Source organism: Trachurus trachurus, assembly GCF_905171665.1.
Source record: "Trachurus trachurus genome assembly, chromosome: 8".
NCBI classification, from domain to species: domain Eukaryota; kingdom Metazoa; phylum Chordata; class Actinopteri; order Carangiformes; family Carangidae; genus Trachurus; species Trachurus trachurus.
The window spans coordinates 26,755,915-26,774,093 of record NC_139905.1 but is presented as its reverse complement, the minus strand read 5'-3'; the positions used below and the strand labels follow the sequence as shown (position 1 = coordinate 26,774,093).

Genomic DNA, 18,179 nt, shown 5'->3' with positions numbered 1-18,179 from the left:
ATTCACATGACTGCCCGTCATTGTCGATCACCCCTGTAATATGAAGACCTTTGCAGTTTGTGTAAAGCTAGCTCCCAAAACACTGCAGTGGGTCCAGATGTTTTTAGTCACAGTAATCAGATTAGCTGCTCACTGACTTGATATAAGTTTATGGAGGGATTGTTTTCTGGTTCTGAAATGATAATTGTGTGTTTGTTGTATGAATCATTCATAGGCTTCATATTTTCTGCATTACTCTTGAAGGTAAACAAAGGTAATTTACCATCCTGCCCATAAACAGTTACACTGGCGTCTCACTTAACAAGAGGCGTTATCTAATGATGCTCATGCCCTGTAACTGTGATTAATCTTTTCTGGCAGTGACTCAACCAGGCTGAACTGATATTAAAGTGATATTTCAACATTTTGGCAGATTCGCCTATTGCCATAATCCCTATAGTTTTAGGAGTAGGTTCATTACCTTTAATTGTCGGTGCAAGCTGTTTTTAGATCAGCGGGGCAAAGACGTGAGCTCTGCACAGCGTGCCGTATTTGCGCATTTCCCTCATCAAACTCATCAAATACAAAATGCAACAACTCCAAAATGCTCTCGTGGAAAAGTTGTGACCTGCACATTCACCACGCTATGAGATAATAACAGAACGTTACAAGACAGAGTTGTTTTCGAGGCAAATGTGTAACAGAAACTACATTCCAGACACGGCTGTTCGTTCGGCAGAGTGACTTCAAAAGCACAAGTAGTTTCGAGTATTTGCTTTGTGTGTCTTAATGTTACATAATTATACGTTATTATTTCAAAGTGTGGCGAATTTGAAGGTCACAACTTGTCCACAAGAGTGTTTTGGGGTTGTTGGATTGTGTATTTAGTTTGATGTGGAAAATTTGGAAATACTGTGCACCTCCATTGCGTTATAGCTGAGCAGCTCACGTCTCTGCCCCGCCGATCTAAAAACAGCTTGCACCAACAATTAAAGGTAATGAACCTACTCCTATGGGGATTATGTCAATAATAGGCGAATTTGTCAAAATGTTGAAATATCCCTTTAAAGGTCCCATGCTACAAAGGTAGATAATGATATCCATGTCTTATTAGATTTTAATTGATTATAAAGCAGGTACATTCTATATTATAGTGAAAGTATTAAAGTCTCAGTCCACAGGGGAATGCAGTCTGTATTTAGCCTTAAACCAGCCGTCAGGATTTCTGTAACTTTGTGATGTCACAATGAAACGGTCATCAGTCTCAGCCATGCTCAAAGCTCCGCCCACCTGGACTCAGTGTCCAGCCTGGCAGGATTCTGTTTCTCTGAGTGTTTAACTGAAATCTTCTGCATTATTATTATTGGATCACTCAGAAAACCATCAGCCAATCAGAGGAGGGGCTCGGGGCTCGGGGCTCAGTCTTTTTTCACCAATTTAAGTCTTGTTCTAAAACATTCAGCACCCAGAGATGATGATGTGATTATAGTAATGTTTCATAACATGACACCACATTACTCCTCACATATTTGGGTGCTGGAGACTTTTCACTTACTATAATTTTCATCTCATATTGTGACAGTGCAACAATGACTGTTGTTGAATGACTATTTGTTGTCATGTTAAATTGCACCCCAGGACCATTTGGCTAGAATTTGTTTTTGTCCTTACAGAAATAAAAAAAAAACCCTTACCACATTGCATTAATGCATTTGAGTAATATTCATTTATTAACTGGTCAATTTGTTGTGAGAGGATTAGCCCTCAGTAATCCAGTTTGATTTAATCCTCTATTTCCTTGCCTTTTGCTTTAGAGCCCGAGGCAGAAGGATATTCCCTTGACTGACAATTACAGATAATTACAGTGTCGGAGTGAAAGCTTTATTTAACAAGCTGTGTCCTAAATTACCTATAATTGACGTGGTCATTTTATAAAATCATTGACGATGTTTGACGACTCTTTTTGCTTTTCCAGATGTTTGAAGGGCCAAGGATGTGACCCATTTCTTCTGATTTACGACTTCAGAGAAAATGGCCCCGGGGCCCCGAGGCACACAAAGACCTTACACTGAGGAGGAATTTGTTGTTTTTAGCGACACGTTATTGAAGCCTCATTTTGATTCTATCTGTTTCAGACTGAGGATCCTAAAATAAAACACATGTAAAAGCTGAATAAACAAAACCAAATAGGGTGGCAACGATCGACAGGTTTGATTTATTTCAAACAGGTGTAACCTAACCCATGATCAATATATCATTCAGTATTTTAAGAAGGTGTGAATCATGACAGAGGCCATGAGGAGCTTCCTGCCACAAGTGGGAAACAGAATAAAAAAGGACCAAACATTAATAACAACAGAAACCGTTAGAATTTAAAGAAAATAAAGATGAATTGTAGTTCACAATGAAAAATGTAACCGCAGTTAATTGAAGCCTGTTCTGTTGCACGGCAACGTCTCTGCATCAACAGTCCATCATTTACAACCAAAACCACCGATCCATTAAAACGGACTTTCCAAATTGAGCAATAACAAACTGCGAGGAGGAGTGTGAGGCCCAATTATTTTAATTTTGTCTCTCATATTAATTTTGAGAATTGCAGAGAGTCAGACCTGGCGTAGCCTCTGTGCTTTTATTCATATCATATTTTATTTCTGACATTTTCTTTTGTGGCAGTAATAAAAACAACCAGGTGCTTTATTGTATCACTGAATCTTAAGTGAATCAAACTATGAATAAATACATCAACAGTGTGTACTGTATATAGAGTGCCGTATAATTTGACAGTGATACAGTAAAGCACCTTTGTCCATTCAGTGCATTTCTCCCATCTAGTGTCATAGTGTCAGAATTTACAAAATACACAAAATAAAAAACTTCAACAATCTTGTGTGTTGTTTTAATTTGATTTTATTTGAATTTGATCTGTTTCACCTGTAACAGATTAGATGCTTCTCTGATTAATTAGTTAAGTTAGTCTATCTATGTATAAGAGGCCCTGAATTCCACATTTACATGTCCCACTGAAAAAACACACAGAAGTTGCAAGTTAGAGATGTGTGTGTGTGGTTGTAGCTTTATCAAAAATCATCTGTGCAGGTGGAGCCGCTCTGGAGGCAGAAATTAAAAGTGACTGTTTTACGTAAAGAGCGACTGTGTAACTTTAGATGGACATAACTAAAGAAATAACACATCTTTTCTCTTGCAAAAAAAAAGATGGAATTTTTAATTCAATAAATCCTTACCTCATTAATTCACCCATGCAGCTGCAGCCTGACACAGTCAGAGAGGAACAGTGGCTGTGGTCAGCTCATGTTAAAAAACACACTTACCCCTTCTCTTGTATTTGGGCCAGTGACCTGTTTTCAGGTTTTAAATGCATGTTTAAATTTCACAAAATTCTAAAATGCTCTGGTTAAAATGATGACATTTGTGGTGTTAGGATAAATTTTGACCCGGTTATAACGATAAGAACAATAATGAGAGTTAAAACTGAAATCATAAGTGCAAAACCAACCTTTTCATGGATAAGGAAGCCTAACAACATAAACAAGAGATGAGAAACAAATGGGATGATGAATAATTGTTTTTAGTATGTTTTACAGCTGATTTAAGACTCGGGCCAAAACTGACCTGAACACCATAGATGGTAGCAGAAAGCTATGAGGAAGGTTCAATTGAAGCCAAGGGGTATACTGACAAAAAAGGCTCAGGGGGCCACACCAAAAAATATTGAAACCAATATTTTCATGGATAAGGAAGCCTAACAATGTAACCAAAAGATGAGAAACAAATTGGATGAAAAAAAATGTTTCTGGTGTGTTTTACAGCTGATTTAAAACACGGGTCAAAACTGACCTGAACACCATAGATGGTAGCAGAAAGCTAACACAAGACGAAGGTAACACATATGGACGGGTGGGTCAGTTTGCAGACCGTTTGCCATCATCCACTAATAAAAATGTGTGGACAAGTCACAAATAATTCCTGCTTTAAATATGCAAAACAGGCAGAATGAGCGATAACATCACTGAAATAAAAAAAATATTAAAACAAAACAATACGATATGTAATTTGTCATCATAATTTGTCTCTGAGGCAATGAACATTTTCTATCATATTTTTATTGCTTTGAATAAATAATCATTCCCGATTGAAAGCTGAGTTGTTTTTTTAGTTTGATCAGTCCGACCTACATCAGATCTGTGTTCATACACCCCATGATGGTTCATGTGGCGCACACAGTGGTACAGACACACAACAGGCCATCAGCATGAGTGAGGAAAGAGAAAGTAACCCCCGGAGGAACAACCATGAAAACAACAGATTTATAGCAGACACCTGAGCACCATCACCGCCCTTAACGCCTCCAATTTCAAGAAGCTGGCAAAAGCAAAGCGGCCAAAACCAGCACCGCACCTCTGACCTCACCTGTGTGCGACGGCTGCCCCGAAAAACTGCTGCACAACTGTCCACCTGTGATAGGCTAATTATCATCCATGGTTTTACAGCTATTCACCAGAAAGCAAGCCAGTTGTTTAACCCTCATTCAGAGAGAGAGAGGGACAGAGACAGAGAGAACCCTTTACCCAATTATTTAGTCAATGTTTTATTATGAACATACAATTAAATTGTCTATCAAAAAAGTTACAAAGTGTTTGCGTAGCTGTCAGTTATAGGATTTAGAAAGAAAAAAATCAGAATCGGATAAAAATCGGTAATTGTCAGTTTCAGGAAATTGGAAATTGGAATTGGCCAAAGGAAGTTGCAAATGGGTGCGTCTCTACTATACACAACAACTGTTCACCACACCGCATCTCTGACTCCAGAGTGGCTCAGACTTGAAATCGTGTCTGGGTCACTAACAGCACCAATCAGCTCTCCGCCGTAAATCCATGATTTGTCCCAGACGTGTTGCGTCCTCTTGTCTGTCACATCATCTGAGTCCTTGGCATGGAGTCCTGCTGGTGTCCTGGGTACCAGTGTCCAAAATTGTTCATATATCCCCCAGAGTGCACCGGCGCGCCTTTGGCAGCCATGCTGATGTCCCACAGGGAGCACGGAGAGGAGGAGGACGGCGGCGGGGGGGCTAGGTGGTCTCCCTCAGGTCCGCAAGGTCCGTTCTTCATGATCTTCTTGTATTTGGACCGTTTGTTTTGAAACCATATTTTAACCTGGGAGAAAAGAGAAGAGAAAAATATGATAAGAAACCATAAGCTGATTCACTTAATATCATTTTTACCAATATATATTGACAGTTGATCAGGAACCGAGCAGAGAGAGGAGGGTCAACATCCTCAGGCCTGACCATGCAATTAGGGGTTGGAAACCCCTGAGCAACCGGGATGATTTTATGGACCTGTGTGTTTTTCTGTGTCATTGTCTGTTTTAACTTAATTGTATTTTAGTATCATTAACCAGCACTGTTGCGGATTTTGGTTGCTTTCATCTCATTTTGGAAGATCTTCATTTAAAGCCTCCAAAAGTGGGACATTTAGAGTTGAACCTGAATAAAATACAACTTCTGCTAACTTCAATAAAAATGTATTACAATGTTACTATCTCAGTCAACAACAACAACTAAACGAAAAGATGACATGTATTAGTGCAACAGCTCAGACAGCTGCATTAAGTTTGTAGCAGAGTTGTCTCTGCCAGTTATTGTTAAGCATCACTGTTGATCTCTGACAGTAATAAGAGCTAAAGTGGTTATTTTGGGGTAGAAAATGAAAAGTGAAGTGAAAAATTGAAAAAATACCAGTTTTATGGAATAAATGTGTCAATAATCCAAGATAAAGCTCCAAAACAACAACAGCTAGCCAACAAGGTTCAGAAAACAGTAGGCTAATGTTAGCATAGCATTAGGCTACCAATAGGGTGGATATAAAGTTACTCTAGTGGACATGACGGGCTGAGGAGGCTTCAACGGTAATATCTGCCCTTCAAAAATATTAATGTGGTATTTATTCTACTTCAGCTGCTTGTCTCAGGCTAAACCAACAACTGAACAGAATTTAAATGAATCCTTACAAATTAAATGAATATTGTTTGACAGACACACCACCACAGTAACCAAAATGAATAATATTAAAGTGATGGAAAACAAAAATACTGAACACCAGCCACAAAGTAAAAAAAAAAAGAAAAAAATTGAATACCGTGTAATAACATCACCAAACTACTACATTGCCCCTGTACGATACTATAACACAGTGGCATAACACGAGATAAAAATGCCAGCACGCAGACCGTGATTATTAGTTACTGGTTATTGTAAAACACAGTGAGAAGCTGAGAGAAGCTGTGACAGTTGACATGACATCAGTGACAGGCGTGATAGGATTCCAATAGACTGAAACATTGCGCCGAATGTACCTTCAATCATTAAAGTGCGGTTAGAGGTGATTCAGGTGTGTTGTTGTCGAAATAATTAGCATGTAGTCTGTTTCCAGCAAGCTTGCAAATTGAGCATCAAATTACATGAATATGCCTCTCGGGGAACCTGTCAGCTTTAGCAGGACCAGATGAATCATAAATAATTACACACAGTCAGTGAACGATACTTTTTGTCTGCAACAGGTTTAAACGTTGAAGGAAAAAAAAAAAACCTTACGTCCAAAAAACCCCTGCTGTTGCACGGATAAAATAAAAAAAAAGAAACCCTGGCTAGCAACAGAGGAGAGAAAGATAAAAGAGCGAGGGAAAGAGGAGAAAACACTCTTGGCACTGAAATTGTTTTCTCCTCCGCACTGACAGTCCTGGGAATTATTACCCTGGGATTTTATGGGTATTTATGAAGATGGTTGAAGTGGTTTATGGGAGATATTCTATTCTATAAAAAACTAATTTCAGACTGCTTTAATTGACTCTAAATATTTGGAAAAAAATTTTTTATCCCATTACTCTATAATCAGAAAAGGCTCCCAAATTTCACACCCAGCTTCCAGCATGAGCGGCCAAGACGTCACGCAGAGCGAAGTCTGACATTTAATTTGATCTCTATTGTTCTAGTGTATTTGCTGACGTCAATCACAGCCTCTTAGAAGTAAGTATGGACGGTGGTAAATATATAAAATGAAACTATCACTTCATAAATATGCAACATAGCTGTGTTATAGCACCACATAATGCCGGTATTCAGAAAAGAACCCGTGTGTAAATATTCATCCTAATATTGAAAAAGGAAAACTGTAAGTGCCTCTTTAATCTATAATCTAATGTAATGGTAATGACAGCCACCAAACCGCAGTGACTTGCCCCTGCACGGCGGAATGATTACCTTAGAGCGCAACACAACGGTGGCGGCTCGGGGCTCGCAGATGACAAGCTAAAGCGAGTATGTTGGGGGCAAAGCTTATGAGCCCGGGAGTCAATCAACAGCACGTTAAGTTAATGCAGCCTCACTGAGAGGATTTCTGCTGTAATTATTGGTTTCATATTGCAGCAGCAACATGGAGCTGACAGCTTCCCTGAGAGCGTGGCTAATGACACCGACATTAGCAAGGAGTGGAGGGGGGGGTGGGGGGGCTGAGAGGCAGGCCAGGTGCCACTAAGTGTGTGTGTATTTGTGTGTGGGAACATATTCCCCCAGGAATTTGAATGTGTATGTATGAATATTTTTAAGTGTAAGGATGAATACATGTGATCAATGCTGCCCTACAAAGGCAAAGTGCAGTATCTGTAAAAATGCCAAACTGAAAAAAAAACAGCTTTTTGTGTTTTTTCATTGTCAGGTTTAAGCATCAAATTATGAATAACTACCAAGTCTATAATTGATTAGTTAAAGGTGGACTGAATTAAATGTATTTTGTAATTTGTCTTTCTGACCAATTCTGACCGTTTTATGGCAGATAGGCTACTGCACTTCTGCCTTGGTTTTACTCCAATGGAATTATAGAGTAAATTCTAGAACAGTACTCTTTGCAGATACTGCACTTTGCCTTGGTTTCACAGAGCTTTTTTGGATGGACAGCTAAATAAAAAGCCCAATAACTCTGGAAATTTTAGCAGTAGCAATATTACATTCTACCAGATGAAGAATATGCCACACTTTTGATTGGTCAAATAAAATTGAAAAAATGCAGATACTGCACTTGTGTCGTCTATGTGTTTTTTTTTTCAGGATGGTGTCCATTAGGTGGTTGGTTTGGACAGAGTGTGTGTGTGTTGTGTGTGTGTGAGATGAACTGAGATAGAGAGAGCAAGAGAGTTTGAGGAAAAAAACGTCAGAACTGTGCTACGTGCCATTTCTCAGCGGCGTCTGGGAACTTTAGAGATTTCGATGGAAAGTGGTCAGCGGTTGGCCGGCAGCCTAATGGCACGAAGGCAGGAGAGAGAGTCTGGTGTGCGATCGCTATCTTGTAGTGTGTGTGCGTGTGTGTGCGCGCGCGTGCATGCGTGTGTGTGAGTATGTGTCTGTTTATATTTCCATGTGTATATACATACGAAAATACCCACAAGCGACATATGTGCAAGTACATGCATAGCTTGGGTGTGTGTATGTGTGCATGTGTGTAAGTGGGCAAAAATGCAACCATGCATGTGAGGAATGTGTGTACAGTACATAGTGTATGCACTTGTACAGTCACAGACGTACACACTGATTGCAGCTACATAAAAGTGTCTCTGTCTGGTGTGAGTGTGAACCAGGTCACCACCACAAGACTGAAAAACAAGCTGCAAAAACTAAATTGCAATATTATTTTTTTTATTTTAATTAGATTTCATTATTATTTACACATCTCTAAGTAATATATTTTCCCTAATAAATGTTTACAGCAGTAATGGTCTAATACTCGCAGCACTGATGAACATCTGAACTTGAAATAGCCTGTTATTCGTGACATTAGGAAAAGGAAACTAATCAACTTTTACACCAAAGTGAATAAGATAATTATTTCAAAACAGGTCAGCGCTTTAAAAATAACTTATTTATTTGTACATGACGACTCCCAGATGGTTAAAGGAAAAGTACAGTTTGCCAACAGGGCACCAAACAAGTTGAAAACAACCCCAGGGCGTTGTTCAGACACACTCGAAAGACAAAAACTGCATCTTAAAGGGACTATGAGGAGTTTCGGATAGCGAAGTGTTTTCACACTACATTTCCCATGAGCCTCCGCACGCACGGTGGAACTCTTGGACCGGCGCAAGACGGACGGAAGCGAAAACCTTTGCCAAGAATGTTTTACTATCATTAATCAAGAACGAAAGTCGGAGGTTGGAAGACGATCAGATACTGTCGTAGTTCCGACCATAAACGCTGCCAACTAGTGATCCGGCAGCGTTATTCCCATGACCCGCCGAGCAGCGTCCGGGAAACCAGGAAACTAGGAAATGCTGGGAGAGTCGACCACTAAATATCAAAATAACTATAAAGACAAAACCATATATTTATCAAAAACGGAGCCATTAACAAGTGTTGGTGACGTAGATTCATCCACATTAATATGAGACTCTTTAATAACCAAATACAAACTTCTCGGGGTCTCTTTAAATTTGCACTTGTCACTTCATTGACTCTAGTGGTTGCACACGGTACTGCAGCAGACTGACTGAAAGGAGGTTTCCTATGTTTTGGAAATGATGAGTAAAAGGCTGAGATTCACATGAAACAAAGAAATAGAATTAATAAAAGGTGTATGTTTAAAAGCTTGTTCAAAAGTTACCATAGCAACTGATTTTTCTGATTGTATTGATCAAACTTTGCTGGTTAGCTTTGCTTAGCATCAAGACATTAAACAGGTGAAAACAGCCTGCCACATCCACCGCCATGTGTTTAACGGCTGACTTCCTGGAGTCTCCGCCGGTCGCCTGGGATACCGGAGCGATTTTAGATGGTTTAAATAGAATCTGTTAAACCAGTTTACAGTTGGGGCACGCACGACGCTAAACCAAAACCAATTTCTTAGCAGGAAATCTGTGGGAAACCTCTCCGTGATGAGAAGGCTTTCATCTTGGAGCTAACTTTCCGACTCGTCTCAGAAAAGGGAAACTTAACCAGCTAGCTGTCACAGAAAGAAAAGAAGTTTTAAAAATGTCTCCACATTCTTTATCCCAGCCCACAGAAATGTGTCTGCATTCCTCAAACTACAGCCATTTATCCTTTAACTGCACTAGTATCAGCTGAACTCTGACCGTAGCGCTGCCTGCCAAACCCCACATGGTCTGATCCAAAACACTGCAGAGAATACTCACAGGTAAATTTATAATAAAAAGAAGAAGAAAAAACAGTCTGCTTCTCTGGTAAGCATGTATGTGTGACTTGCAGCAGACCACACTCCAAACCACTTTGCCACTACAAAAGACAAAAGTCAGATGAATGGATCATCTCTTTCTCCCCGTGTAAACAGAGCTGCTGCATGTAATTCATACAGGATTAGGGCAGTTCATCTAATGACATCAGCTCCTTGTGTATGCTTAGCACGCACACACTCACTCACATGCGCACACACACACACACACTATATATATCATATATCAGATGAGGTGTTTCAAAACAATCCTATGTTTCATCATAGTATACGTACACATAACATGATAGAACTGATGAGCCGCTGATTTACATACAATAATGGCACTGTCCCACTCAGAACTAAACCAGTAGCTATACAATTAAACTGAATTTGCCTTTTTTCACATCTTATTCATCATGTTACACAATAAATATGCTGGAGAAATGTTGACAATGCTGCAGCCTGATGATTTTGCAGCGAAAAGGTGAAAACTGATGCCATCACAGGTCATCACAGCTAACCTTGGCTAAAGCTTAAAATAACTTATTGACCTTTTAACTGTGATTTAAAGGTCCAGTGTGTAAAATGAGGGGAAAACAGTGACAGCTAGCATTTCGATTCTATTATTTATCTATTAAATAATTATATTTATTTATGAATGTGAAACTCTTGAAACCACGCTCTCTGGTTGGCTGGATTTTCCATTCCGTACAAACATGGCGGCGCAAGATGGCGCTTCATATATGTATAAAAGCAGAATTATAGGGCTATGAAAACCAAACTGATTTTATTTTATCACGATTATACACTTATACAAATATATTCATTGGTAGTATATTCAGATTTTGCCAATAAACCTTGACAAATATTACACACTGTCCCTTTAAATACAATACCATTAAATCTACATACTTCAATATATCTGAATAACAGTGAGCAGGATGGAGAAAAATACCTAAAGTGAAATCTCAGTGTATCTGCTAAACCAGCTCAAATAACGATAACAGCAATTATTTAATTAGAGCAATTTTAGAGAGTGGAGATTGTTTAAAGTTAGCAGCACTGAGCTCTCTTATGAAATAAATTGTATCACATAAAAAGCTTATGAAAGCTATAGTGACTGTCCCAAAGACACTTTAGGAATGATACCAGATGATTTATAATGATACCATCTGCCTGTATTCAAATATTGTTCTTAGTACATTAAAGAGGAAATGAGAATCCCAGCCCTGAATCAACAGACGTACACTACAAGCCAAATTATACCTAATAATAATAATAATTATTATAGGTATTTATTTTATTGTGTTAACTATGGTTTAATTTGTTATTAAACTGTTCACAGGCGGAGAGAGAGCAAGAAAATAAATATTTGCATAAAGGGCCAGGTTAAAAATAATACAAAATAAAAAGGGGAAAGTCAGTATCATGTTCATCTGGGGGAATTTTCCCAGACTCTCCGTCACTATCAGAGCGTCCATCAGCTGCTGTCGTCCAATAGCAGCGGAGAGCCGCAAATGACACGTGTGCCGTCATGGATGGTTGTGATAAAAATGACAAATGCAACGTGAATTTTGCCAAAAAAACACCAGGCTAAAGATCATCATGGGTTTGTCCAGCGTGACAGCTGCCAACGTGGATCCACTGAGTTCATGTGACAGACAAAATGGCCGCCGTCAGGCTTTTATTTTCCTATGGCTGCGAGTGTGTGTCTGTGTGTGTGTGTGTGTGTGTGTGTGTGTGTGTGTGTGTGTGTACGCAGAGAGGAAAACAAACCAACAGACAGCTCTGACAGAGAAAAGTGACCGGTGGTAAAACAAGTCGTCTCCGTTCACTGTCACGCCCAACAGGAGTAAACACACGCGCGCACACACACACACACACATTAATCCTATAATCCTTCGAAACTGTGATGTGGATTTCCCACTTCTTTGTTTTTGCAGTTTTTTTTAAAAATTATTTTATTTGCCGTCGGTTTCATGTCCTTTGTATTTTAAGAACTGACTCACATTAAAATACAGTACATCTTCCTAAATGCCATACCTAATTACACTGACAGGAATGTGCAGTGACACCAGCCAAGAAGAATGCACCACTGCCTGTTTTATTCTGCCCTTAGCACCTTTTCTGTTTTGAAGCCTATTATTCATTAAATGTGTGTTTTCCATCTTTAAAAAAAACACATTACACACGTTACGTTGTGTTTTTACTATAGGTTAAGTGACGAAAACTCACCCTCAATTAGAAATATTAACGGTAACACTTTAGATTAAAAGTCTAAATTAGGGAACACATATTCACCATTAACTAGGTGCTTATTAATATGCATATAAGTATCTTACTAGCTCATTATTAGTAATTATTAAGCACGTATTAACACCTTATTCTACATAGCCTTATTCTACCTCTATTACACCATGAATTAAGATTTTTCCTGATATTAACTCCTAATTATCGCTTAGTCATTGTAAATGAATGCATTAATGCTATACTAATTCAGAGTGATAAAGGAAGAATTACTGTTCTTGTGCTACTGCCCCTGTACATCATCATTATTCAGAAACAACAATGCATTAATTTACAATGAATAAGCGATAATTAGGAGTTAATATCAGGAAAAATCTTAATTCATGGTGTAATATAGGTAGAATAAGGCTATGTAGAATAAGGTGTTAATATGTGCTTAATTACTAATAAGGAGCTAGTAAGCTACTTATATGCATATTAATAAGCACCTAGTTAATGGTGAATATGTGTTCCCTAATCTAAAGTCTTACCATATTAGGTAACTTATGTATTAATTTTCAACAGTATAATGATTATTAAATATTCATCATACATTAGAATAAAACATTCTGTATTTCCTGTTTGCTCTAAGGATCCATTCATTCATTTATTTATTCATTTAAAGGCCACATACGTTTAGTTATTGTTGTGTTCCGACTGTCAAAGAGCAGAGACAGTTGTGTGTCTGTTTGTGCGTGTGTTACCTGGGTCTGCGTCAGGCCCAGCTTGGCTGCCAGGTCGGCTCTCTCAGGCAGGGCGAGGTACTGGGTTTGCTGGAAACGCTGATTGAGCGCCTGGAGCTGCAGGCTGGAGTAAATGGTCCGAGGCTTCCTGATCTTCTTCCCCTTCCCGTTGAGCCTCACCTCCCCGTTCTCTATCACCGCCGTGGGCTTGTCGTGCTCTGGAGGAGAGATAAAAGTCAACAGCGGGAGACAGAAGTTTATCTTTGCTGTTATAGAGACAAGGCAAATAAAAACAAAAATGCTTAGGAAATAAGACTCCACAGATTTGGGTGGCCGAGAAAAAGAGTCATGAAGTTGACAGAAACATCAGAACATATGACATACACCTATCCAGAATGATGTAATATTTAGAAATATACTGTATATTTGCCTTTTTACTATTAGTATACCTCTGTATTATAAATTACAATGTTAAACATCAACCTGCCTAGGGACAAAGGATGGAAATTAGCTGATGTTATAATCCTACATACATTTACATGGAAGTGTCTATTGATATGTACTGTCCCCTGATTTTTTATAATAAAAATAAAAATAAATACAAATACAAATAGTATATTCAACCTAGTTTCACATATTTATGTTTGAATTTTTTTTTTCTTTTAAAAATCTTTTTATAGAACAGAGAAGTGATCTTGAACATGACTTTAACCACGGAAACTTGAGCAGCAAATGGAAAAATAAAAACAGTGATGCAAGTACACATTTATAATGAGGTTATAAAATGCATACATATAAAATAATAATAATAATAAAATTTTCTAACTGAAACTGAAAAAACTGAAATTGATTTTTTTTTTTAAAAAGGTCTAGCATTGGTCAGTGGCTTAATTAACCCTGAACACATGGGTGGAAAAACACTGGACACACGGTCTGTTTGATTTGACTCAACAGTGATGTAGAAATAAGATGAATGAGTGATAAGTGGTAAATGATCCCAGAACGGGCCCACGCTGGGTTAAACACTGAGCCAATTCCTTTTTAATGTGAAGAATTCAATAGTGTTTAAGTGGAGTCTGTCTGACACTGACTGCTCTCTAACCTGTTAGTTCAGTTATAGCTGCAACAGAATCTTCTTCTTTTCTTTTTCTTTTTCTCCTTCTTTTAAAGAAAGCATGTATGACTGCGTATATGTTCACCCACACTGATCTTTGTTATGACATGAGCTCATAGCCTGCAGTGGCAGGAGAGAACAGCTGTGAACAAGCCAAGGCCTCACAAGACGCCCAGACTGAAACTGAGCTGCAGCTCAGGACAGAGACAGCAGCAGCAGCACCGCGCTGACGCTCATCAACGGCCCGGGACCAAAACAAAACTAGACTGAGAAGACTTTGAAGAGCTTCGACAAAAGGAAGAAGAAGATAAAAAAAGAAAAGAAAGACAGACACTGAAAAGCAAACTCAAGAGGGCGTAGATTTACAATTAGCACAACAGGTTTAAACCGTTGAGTTTTGTCGACACTTGACTTTATCGGCTCATTGTTTGAGCTTTTACACACTGCACTGCTATATATAATAACCAGGGCCGTTGTATAGGGGAGAAAGGTGATGATAATTCTAGGGGCCCAGAGCCCAGTGGGGCCCACAAAAAAACCAAGTAGTCTAATCGTTGTATGACTGAATTATTCTGCGTATGACCCTGATTAATACTCATAATAATGCTGCATTAGCAAAACAAAACAACTCAAAACAAAGTAGGCTAAATAAAAAATGGTAATACATACGTAGTCTAAGAAAGAAGGGGGAAAGTCAGGGGGCAGGGGCCCACTTCCTATTCTTTCAGGGGGCCCGGAATTCATAGCAACGGCCCTGATAATAACCATTATAATTATAGTAATGATGATAATAATAATTGTAGTAAATAAAATTAATCCTTTATTTTCCTCTTTCATTGTTTCTAACATTATTAAGGCCCAGTAGGAATATGATGGTAACTTGGCATCAGACTGAACTGAATTACAGACACAAACATGAGGCCTTTATGTTATATACACTGTGTGTGTGTGTGTGTGTGTGTGTGTGTGTGTGTGTGTGTGTGTGTGTGTGTGTGTGTGTGTGTGTGTGTGTGTGTGCGCGCCAAGAAATCACTGACAGACAAATACATTTACAGTGTGTTAACCCACACAGATTATTTACAGTATGTGCAGAGAGAGGTTGTGTTTTACGAGTGTGTCCAAACACACTGGAGACTGCTGAAGCTGTCGACACAGTGGAACATCAGATTAAAACCCCTCTGATAAGAACATCTTGTTAAATATAATGACGATGAAATGATGTTAAATGTTCCTCGAGCGGCCTGTCTGCTCATCCATGTCTTATTTATTACTTCATTTGCACAATGTCGAAATGACGTACAACTCTTTTCATAGATTTTTTTTTTTTTATTGTGATTTATCTATATTTTCAGTGATTTACATACAGTAGCCTACATACAGATCAAGGCATGGAAAGCAGCTGGGATAAAATCAGTTTCTGTGTAGATAAACCACACTGTAACTACCCTACAAAGACATTCTCCATGCGTGTTGTGTTGCTGGCTGCTGACGCCTTTATACTTTGTTAGATGGATAAAAGGAGAACGCTTAAAAACTGTTAAACAGAGATTTTTTTTTAGAAAAGCACATGAAATGAAGTGGTGGCAAGAATGAACCTTAATGGATCTGGATGAGACGGGTTCTAAAGGGCCCGGGTGCCTGGGACCCCAAACCGAACATTTGAAGAAAAAGCAGGGAGTGTTATCCTGCAGTCGAGCATCATTAAGCTGAATGTGTGCAAAAAGCTGAATGGTATTATTATTATTATTTCTATTATTAACATTATTATTATTATTATTATTATTATAATTATTATTATTAGCCGGTTATTATTATTAGTAGTAGTAATAACATTCGGCACTACATCTGCTAGTAATTAACATGGGCTAACATGATTTGGCAGCAGTGAGATGTTCTGTGATCTGTTGTCAAGTCTGTGAATCATTTCATTGAATGTTTGGTCTTTGTCTGTGACATGTTGATTCCTGCTCTTCCCTCACATGCTTTTTTTTGTAACATTTTAATAGATCAACTAATTTTGATGGTTTTTCCTGTAAGTCATTAAATACTTGGGCTATGACTGACTCTATCCCAAGGCAGATTTGAGCATATTTATGCTATTTTATAGAGGACATAAGTTAAAGAAAATATACATTATCCAATGTTCTATATAAAATACTAAAAATAGAATAAATAGAGAGAATGGAATAAAATAGAAGTAGAAAAGACGACTGACAGAGGGAAAAAAAAATCTGTCCAAAATATCTATAATGTAGATAATGTACAAAGCCATTATCTACACTAGTCCATCTCAGACCTGGATACGGATGTGCTTTGATTTATCAATATGAACATAGCAATGGAAAAAAAAAAATCTGAAAAATGATGTATTTTAAATTGAACAGATTTGTCTCCTCATGGTGGCATTTTATTTTTAAGTACAGTACAAGAAATATTTTTTTGGTTCAATTAATATTTTGTTCTAATTACCACCAACAAATATTTGGTTAATCTTGTTATGAGTTAAAGTGATAAGGCCACATTATTATTATTATTATTACTATTATTACTATTATTATTATTATTATTATTATTAGGGCCGCAGACAGCAGCGTGTGGACCTTGTTATTTGGGGGGTGGTGGTTTGGAGCCGCTGCGGGACACCACAGGGCCGGTGTCAGTGAGCGCATGGGCCTTCAGCTCCTCTTCCGTCCAACCCCAAACTACGTTAAACACAACGCTGTGGCAGACCTGAGTGTGGATCCAATTATTGTGGCCTTCTCCACTGTGGTTGATTTTCATGTTTTCATGTTCTACTGACGCCCGTCTGCTGTTTAATGGGCTGGAGAAGAAGAAGGAGAAGAAGAGGAAGACATCTGAGGAGCAACTGTTTCTGATGTTCTTCTAATTCTTTGTTCTTAATGTTGCTTCTGTTATCTGTGCTGCTCCCATCATTTTAACTTTAACAGTCACACTGGTTTATTAGTGACATTATATACTTTGTATTATTAGTATGGTGTGCTTAATAAAAATCAAACAGGCATGACCCAGTTAAATAAAGAGAATAAGGATAATAGCTGTTTCCTTCCCTTCCATGAAGACCTAGGAGAGTCCACTATAGTGTCCAGTGTGAGTGGAAGTGCTGGGCCTCTATGAGATGATGCCACATGCTCAACATGTTAGAAACACGACCAAACAAACTAAGTAGAATCGAAACTAAAGTGCAATCTCTCTCTCTCTCTCTAAAAAAAGAAAGAAAATCTCCATTTCCCTCTACGACATGATGTGTGAACGTACCCGCATCCTCCAGCCTGGTGTGTCCGAGCGCGCCGCCGTGCCCGTGCCCCCCGTGCTGGTAGGGCAGGTATGGCCCGGGGTGGTGCGCGCTGTGGTAGGGCGCGTATCCCAGCGGGCGGCCGTAGGAGGATGCGCCGGAGGAGAAGGGCCCGTCGTGCTGCGGCAGACCGTGGTAATGGTTGTGGGACAAGCCGGGGGAGGGCTGCTGGTGCGCGGGGTGTCCGGGATAGCCGTGACCACCGAACTCCAAAAACGCAGATTTGGACGGATCCGGCGGGACTAAAGTGTCCGATATAGAGCTCATAGTCATCATTGGGGTGAGGGGCAGAGATGTGTAGGGAAAATAAGTAAAGGGAGGGGGTGCGGGAGGGGAGGGGGGTCAGTTAGTTAGGACCTCCGGGCGGGAGTCATCATAAGGCAACCCACCATCAACGGTAAAGAGTCAGCAGCAGGCTTTTGTCTTCAATTTCCATAAAACAGCGTCAAGCGTCTTGGAAGTGGGATGAAATGTCAGAGTGTAGTAGTCCTTGTCTGATGAGAAGGCGGTGAGGCTGGTTTGGGTGGGTCTGCCCTCCGCTACATCCCAGCTGCAGGATCCAGATCGCT

At 39.1% G+C, this 18,179-nt stretch overlaps 1 protein-coding gene across 1 annotated transcript; it reads right to left on the bottom strand.

Annotated features, from left to right (window-relative positions):
* Positions 1 to 4,910: 4,910 nt before the first annotated feature.
* LOC310989398 (homeobox protein Dlx4a-like) lies at positions 4,911 to 17,886 on the bottom strand (the record flags this gene model as incomplete). Its single annotated transcript, XM_083976435.1, has 3 exons — positions 4,911 to 5,153; positions 13,205 to 13,401; positions 17,574 to 17,886. The coding sequence occupies 3 exons, from the start codon at positions 17,884 to 17,886 to the stop codon at positions 4,911 to 4,913; spliced, it is 753 nt and encodes a 250-aa protein (XP_083832561.1).
* Positions 17,887 to 18,179: the final 293 nt, after the last annotated feature.